At 37.2% G+C, this 8,340-nt stretch overlaps 1 protein-coding gene across 1 annotated transcript in view; it reads right to left on the bottom strand.

The window, feature by feature from the left end:
- LOC117295380 (kinase suppressor of Ras 1-like) overlaps positions 1–4,541 on the bottom strand; it is a 40,587-nt gene extending 36,046 nt beyond the window's left edge. Inside the window, exon 1 of the mRNA XM_033777999.1 lies at positions 4,255–4,541. Within this exon, the coding sequence (XP_033633890.1) occupies positions 4,255–4,334 (80 nt within the window). The 5' untranslated portion in view covers positions 4,335–4,541. The remainder of the gene's footprint in view (positions 1–4,254) is intronic.
- Positions 4,542–8,340: the final 3,799 nt, after the last annotated feature.

The raw sequence follows: 8,340 nt of genomic DNA, 5'->3' as shown, positions 1-8,340 counted from the left end.
CAATAGACCCACTAACGCAAATCCACTAGCGGCAATCCCAGTCTTTTCTTCGCACTTTACTTCCTGTAATGCATATAAATACAACCTCTTTTATTAAAGCAATATTAGATCAAACCCACTGGTGATAATTTCATTGAAAAGGGTGGGGGAACTTGACCATGGTTTGTAATTTTGCTTTATTGTCCCTTTTTGCCATAAATTACAGCTTGTATGGCTCTTATTCGTGCACTCAAGCGGATGAGAAATGCATGGCGTTATCTTTTGTCATGGGGGGGGGGGGGGTATCAAAGCAACGTCCTCTACACAAAGAAAAATAAGAGGATTTTGGTTCTTGTAGAAGACACACAACAAATGACTTAAAATATTAAGGCTCTCCACCAAATGTAATATAAATACATATACTTAAAGGCACTGGACACCATTGGTGATTGTCAAAGACCATCATTCCCACTTGGTATATCCACACATAATTGCATAAAACAACAAATCTATGTATTTTTGTTTACTCATGGTCATTGAAGTTGCAAGAGGATAACGAAAGACAAAACATCCTTGTTTCACAAATTAGGTGTACTTTCAAATGCTGTAAAGGCTTCGGGCCTGAAGCCCTTTCATAGGCCCTGTTTGAGTCAGAATTTCACAAAAAACTACATTACTTCAGAGGGGGCCGTAACCAAGTAAATTGTTTAAACAATTATTTAGAGTAAAATAAATGCTAATTGAAATAACAATGTCAAAGGTGATAACACTTAGCATTTGACCCCCCCCCCCTCCCTGACCCAAAGAAAGACATCACGTTGCTATTTCCGGACCATCTTTAGTTCTAATTTGATGACCTGTTGACATGCTGACTGAATGGTGTGTTGATATAGAAAACAAAATATTAGATTTACTCACCCCCCCCCCCAAAAAAAAAAAAAATAAATGCCGAACTTTTCTCGAACGAGGGGAACGTCTATACATTTCAAAAGTTCACGGCCGATTGTCTTGAAACTTTCAGTATATCTAATACACGAAGCAAAATCTACAATCCAAAATAGCAACAAACTGTACTCTTTGCCTGTTTATTGTAAAACAATATAAAAGTTCCCATTATTTTTAGTCCACATGTTTTTAAATTTGGCAGATGTTTGTTTGTGGCACAACCCATCATGATCGCCAGCTGTCATCGCATGTTGCTTCAGACTCACTATTTATTTATGAAAATTACAAACAAATATACGATTAATAGTTTTGAACTATCCAAACGAATATAGGTCGGGTCTACGCAACAACAGCTTACAATGTAAAATAATACGTATATCAAGATAAAGTAATACTTCTTTTCATGTTCTCTTTCAGAATATAATATTTCCTATTATTCTACGTCCCTTAAAGGCAGTGTAAAACTATTGGTAATTACTCAAAATAATTATATAGCATAAAACCTTTATTGGTAACGAGTAATGATGGGGAGCTGTTGATAGTATAAAACATTGTGGGAAACGGCTCCATCTGAAGTGACGTAGTTTTCGAGAGAGAAGTAATTTTCCATGAATTTGATTTCGAGACCTCAGATTTAGAATTTAATGTCTTGAAATCAAGCATCTGAAAACACACAACTTCGTGTGACAAAGGTGTTTTTTCTTTCATTTTTATCTCCCAACTCCGACGACTAAGCGAGCTCAAATTTTCAAAGGATTGTTATTTTATGCATTTGTTGAGATGCACCAAGTGGGAAGACTGATCTTTTACAATTACCAATAGTGTCCAGTGTCTTTAATAATATTTTAGGAAATTTGATCAGCCTTGCTGTTAATACGTTGTGACTAAAACGTCGGTGGATAACACTAATTTTGAGCCCCCATGGTCCTGATAGGGTTTAAGATAATAATATGGATATACTTTTTGGGAATGAGTACACTCTGTGGACATTCCTTACGAAAAAACATCCATCAAAACTGAAAGTACACTATTACAATACAAAGTGTGGACCTGAAAACAAAAGAAGTACACATTACATAATAATAGGGACTTGAAAATGTGGACTTGCACACACGTCCACACAGTGTTTTTACTATGATATTTGTTTATTAAGTAAACAGAGCAAAGCAATGTCCACAGAGTATAAATGCAACACAGATCTGCATCCGTACACACGTCAACTTAAAGAGTAATTTTAACAATGGAACAATGCTAACCACTAGGTTTTCTTTTAAGTGGTAAAGACTACTCTATACGGAACATTTCTTCAGAAAAAGTAAAATAGAATAAAACAACATTAACTAATAGGACCCCACACCGGATCCGTATGGGTGTGTGAGATTACGTGAGTGAACTTACGGAAGTTCCCTTAAGGGGTATTTTACAATAGAACAATGGACCCTCTAGGGAATTATTTGTTCATAATGGACCCCACAAGGGAATTCTCCAAAAAAGGAATACTATAAACAACAATAGCACGACCCCACAAGCCGGATATCAAAGTCACCATTGTAACGACCTCTTGTGTTTCCAGAGGGCACACTTTACAATTTAACGTTCAACCTGTGAATTGTTTCCTTATAGTTGGAGCTAATGTAATTATATAGGACTCATGAAACTATATGCACGAATTAACCATGATCGATTATCAAACGACTCACAACGACTATGGCGATGTATTTTTATCGTCGAAAGTAAAACATTATTTTGAAGGTATGCGTTGCAGGGGTTGGGGGTAAGTCCATATTTTGATCAATAACAAAACTATTTCTTAAAAAGAGTGCAGCTTAAGAATTAGATGATTGTAATTAATGTGAGAGCACGGGAAAAAAACCCCGGTGTACTTAAAACACCCAACCTAAAGGATGGTATGGTACTTTATTTTACTGTTTCTCTCGAAATATCAATAGGCACAATATGTAGCCTAAAGTGGCATAAATCGATTATCAAAGGGATTTTTATCTTTGTCCGTATGGCAGAGTATTGATTTTAGTGCATAATGCAATTAAAATTTCGTCATAAGGCTTGGTGCTGAAAAGAAATGTTATATAAAATAATAAATATATTATACAGGCCAAGTCTATAAACAGTTTTGTTCGGGGTAGGTTTACACTAAAAACCGGGGGCTTATCAAAAAGGGACACTAAAGAGTTCCCAAGTTGGGTGGACCGTCTTCAGTTGGAAAGTGTGACCAAATCCAATGGGAGCTGTTGCCAAAAAGTTAAGAGCATAATACATGTGTTTACACACTGATGTACGTCTTTGTATGAAATTATGAAATGAGAAGAAATGCTTAGATTTACATGTGGGAGGAAACCCCAAATGGGGAAAACCCACGCGATCAGGTAGGGGCTGATGCTGAGAACCCATGCCACATGCAAGGCTCCGGGTCTGGTGGGGATTCGAACCGGGGTCCACAGAGGTGAAATGCAGGGAAAGGAACCACCGAGCCAACCTGATGTCCTAGATATTAATGCTCATAAATTGTGCCCGTTGTTTTATACCGTCCAGCAAGGCTACCAAATAGGCATTTAAAATAATTAGCCAATGTTTTTAATTGTCCACAGTTCTCTATTATTGAAATAAGTCATAATTTATAACACATTTCAAATTAAACACATTATTTATATGCTAAATTTACCGTCATTCAACCAACAAGTATTTCCTTAAAATAACATTAATTTCACACAGTTAAAACACAATAAGATCAGGAATGTGTGATGCTCAAACAAAAAATACCAAGCGCAACATCTAAACTCCAAACTCACTCCTGTGCACTATATCACACTTAAAAAGAAAATCCACAGAAACAAAATTCACTCCAAACCTATACACACAGCGTATTAAAGGAACACGTTGCCGTTGGATCGGCCGAGTTGGTCTTTGAAAAGCGTTTGTAACCGTTTGTTATAAAATGCATATGATTAGAAACATATTTTACAGTAGAATATAATAATCCACACAAGTATCACTCGAAATTGCGTGGTTTTCCTTTTACCTCTTCGACAAACACGGTCGGCCTGGAGTCAAATTTTTACTCCCAATGGCCGACCGTGTTAGTTCGCAAAGTAAAAGGAAAACCAAGCATTTTCGAGGCAAATTTGTGTGGATCATTGTATTCTACAAATTATCTTTCTAACCATATGCATTTTATAACAAACGGTTACAAACGCTTTTCAAAGACCAACTCGACCGATCCAAGGCAACGTGTTCCTTTAATTCATTCATTCACAAAAAAAATCATCTGTCAGTCTTGTTTAAAAAAATAAAGAGACAGTTAAAATTCCTCACCTGTGTCGAATTCTAAGAACGTCAGCGTAGTCTATTCCATTGGTGCCCCATGCAGCCTCCATGCTGGTAGTAGAAGCCATTCCGGATGGCAATCCCTGTGATAGACAGACCGACAAACACAGTGATATCTCACACACAGGGGGGAGCTAGCTGTGCATAGTGGGTGGCTGGAATATGTCAGTGGTGGTCGAGGGTAGAGTTAGGCTGCCGTAGTTATGGCAGTTCTCAACAGCCGATTATATTGAAGACACAAACCTCAACGATGCACGGGGATGGTTTGAGGTGACGAGGGGATACACTGCACGTATTCTACACTCAAGTGGTGACTATAGACCTACAACGGTTCATTAACATCATCTATACCGTGGCCAATGGTTATAGCATTATGCGCATGTAGCACCTTTCTCTCTATAAACCCGAGCCAGACTATCGTGAATAATTCGCCCACGGAATCAAACTACCGGTATATTATTTTATAAATAAAGACACAAAATAACAGTGTCCTTGTTCTGATAGATTATACCACAATATAGTGGCTATTTGAAATCCAAAGGTTAGTATTAATAGTGAAAACAGAAATATAAAGATAGCTAAAATATATGTGGGTTTTTTTTTTTTTTTTTTTTTTGGGGGGGGGGGGGTGTTGCTGTGTATCGGTTCTGATATTATTGTCGATAATACATTTATTATAATGTAATTAAAGCAAATTTGCTTTGTGTAAATTGTTTGAACAAAAAGTTGAACAAAAAAGGGACATTCTGAGATTGCTCGAATCGTATTTATGACAATTCACTGCCACCACATCTTATGCTCGGTTGACCATGCGTGTGTACAGACTACGTGCGAATGTACAAGACATAACGTTTCTATGGGGACTGGGCACTTTTTTGATTCATACAATTAAAGATTGTTGTAGCCTTGGGTTATAACAGTCCAGCTTAAAGACAGTGGACACTATTGGTAATTGTCAAAGACCAGTCTTCTCACTTGATGTATCTAAACATATGCATAAAATAACAAACCTGTGAAAATTTAAGCTCAATTGGTCGTCGAAGTTGCAAGATATAAATGAAATAAAAAACACCCTTGTCCCACGAAGTTGTGTGCTTTTTCAGATGCTTGATTTCGAGACCTCAAATTCTAAACTTGAGGTCTCGAAATCAAATTCGTGGAAAATTACTTCTTTCTTGAAAACTACGTCACTTCATAGGGTGCCGTTTCTCACAATGTTTTATACTATCAACCTCTCCCCATTATTCGTTACCAAGTAAGGTTTTATGCTGATAATTATTTTGAGTAATTACCAATAGTGTCCACTGAAAACTAATGGTAATTACTCAAAGTATTTGTTAGCATAAACACTTAACTTGGTAACGAGCAGTGGAGAGCTGTTGATATTATAAAGCATTGTGAGAAACGGCTCCCTCTGAAGTAACTTACTTTTTGAGAAAGAAGTAATTTCTCACAAAAACATTTGAATTGAATTAAAGACATCAGCCGAGGTCCCGAATTCAAGGCATCTAAAAGCACACAACTTGTGCGACAAGGTTGTTTTCTTCCATTATTCTCTCGCGACGTAGACAACCAATTGAGCTCAAATTTGCAAATGTTTCCAGAAAATTCTGGTCTTCGCGACGTAGACAACCAATTGAGCTCAAATTTTCAAATGTTTCCAGAGAATTCTGGTCTTTGACCAGCGAGGCTGGATCCCAACACACACAATGATTGGAGGACATTTATTACTATATATATTTTGTTTTGTTAACTGCATACGCACATAACTGATGTAATAACTAATGGGCTATTAACTAGAGCAACTAAAATGACAAAAACATCAACACTTTTCACGAGACTTTTTATTTAATTTTAACAATTCTGACGAGGAAAAAAAAACCTCAAAAATAACAACAAAATCATAACACTGCCGTTAGCGACTTGTCGTTATATAAATCTCAAATAATATATATAACACTGAAATAATCAAAAACGTCTAGAGCAATGAAGTAATTGCAGCTATAAATTACTGATGAGAGACATGACAGGACAAATCATGAAACCAGAACTGCTTGCCGAAGATTTATTCAGACTTGGAGAAATGTAACCGAGACTCTGTAAAACCTCAGCCCAATATCACAAAGCTGTTAAGCAGAAAATACTGCTTGGCAAATTTCTTTGCTCAGCAAAAATTTAGTGTGGCACCAGCCACAACAACGTAAACTTAGTGTAATATTGGCTGGTAACCTGTTCCTGCTAAGCAGTACTACTCTGTGCTTAGCAAATTGGTGTGCTTACAGACTTTATGAAATTTTGCCCTGGATGTGGTAGACTAGAATGTTACACCAAGCCCAGAAATCCAGGCCTGTTTGCTTAGATTTTGAAATGGCAAGGACACCAGGGCAGTTCCTCTTTGGTAAAGGGCACCCTTTGAGGAAACTGTAAAGTTCTACTGGAGCAGTTCTCATGGGCACCAAGGCAATGACCAGGGGGCAGGGAGTCAATCGCCTTTGTTGCCTCATTAAAGTATCAGGAGGCAGTTCCTCTTTGGTAAAGGGCACCCTTTGAGGAAACTCAGGACTCAGGAAAGTACCAAGTATACATGTACATGTATACAGTGCTTACACACATCTGTGTATGGGTAAAAACCAAAATTAAAATTCATTTGTTGGGGCGTTTGTTTGTTGGGGTGGGGGTGTTTGTTTGTTTTTTGGGGTGTTTTTATACAAACAAAGAGAAATCAAAAATACATTATCCAAATATCAATGAAGCAAATTACCTCTTGAATGCAAAATAATTAGACTTTATAAATTTTGGGCAAATATGATGCCAGCACAAACAAGTGTTGACTGAGACAACAAACTAACCATTGACTGGCATATTTGTGTTTGTATTTACCTGTTAAACATGAACCATGAGGCAATACTAATGACACAAAGGCTACATTCAAATGTGTGTAGGAGCTTGTATGTGCTTTTATTATTAATAACTCACTATTCTTAGGACAATAATACATTTTCTAAAGGTGACATTTGAAAATGCTTATTTTCTTTGAGATACAAGACCTACAAAATAAAACAAAGACCAAATTATACCAATTTGTCAACCTGGCGCTAAGTACTCTTACGTTATTTCATTGGCAATGAGCCTGTCCCCATGGTTCCCATGGCAATGACAACACAGACTGCTTCACCATGTTTGTAACACTCAATCTAAACAATCACACAGCAAGCTACTTATTAATTGACTAAACATATAATACACTAGCGTGGGTTGAGAGGGTTGCCACTTTAATACAGAGTGCCCTAGAGGGCACTGTTTACATGTAGGGCACTTGTACAGAGAGACGCAGACACCGTTACAAATGTCAACTCCAGTGGACTCGTAATGAGGCTGATTGAAATGGAGGCTGGTTAAAGGTGCAGTGCTGGCGGGAAACCTTAATATTAATAAGTATGACAAAAATGGTCAGACGTATCGACCGTAGCAGAGTCGTACTTTAAGTGGTTATTTAGCCTTCTGACAGATTCTGATGGGTCCAACGTCAGGCCATTAATTTTTTTGTTTGCATATTTATACACAAGGTTATTTTGGTTGGTAAGCAGTTTGCAACAGCTAATTTACTTTCTTATTAATAAGAACATCTCTCCTCAACTTTTAAGAATGAAGAAAAGACGCCAAAGTTTCTGTTGCTGGCTTAATTTTCACAGGATGGTACAATTAAAGGCAGTGGACACTAGTGGTAATTACTCAAAATAATTAATAGCATAAAACCTTACTTGGTAACGAGTAATGGGGAGCTGTTGATAGTATAATACACTGTGAGAAACGGCTCCCTCCAAAGTAACCTCGGATTCAGAATTTGAGGTCTCGAAATCAAGCATATGAAAGCACACAACTTTGTGTGACAAAGGTGGGTTTTTTGGGGGTTTTTTTTCTTCATTATTATCTCGCAACTTCGACGATTGATTGAGCTCAAATTTTCACAGCTGCATTTGTTTTGTATATGTTGAGATACACAAAGTGAGAAGACTGGTCTTTGACAATTACCAATAGTGCCCAGTGTCTTTAAGGCAGGTACCTGTCATAGTA

Source organism: Asterias rubens, chromosome 10 (assembly GCF_902459465.1).
Source record: "Asterias rubens chromosome 10, eAstRub1.3, whole genome shotgun sequence".
Classification (NCBI taxonomy): Eukaryota; Metazoa; Echinodermata; class Asteroidea; order Forcipulatida; family Asteriidae; genus Asterias; species Asterias rubens.
Note: the sequence above shows the minus strand (reverse complement) of the source record. Positions and strands in the feature narration are given on the sequence as shown.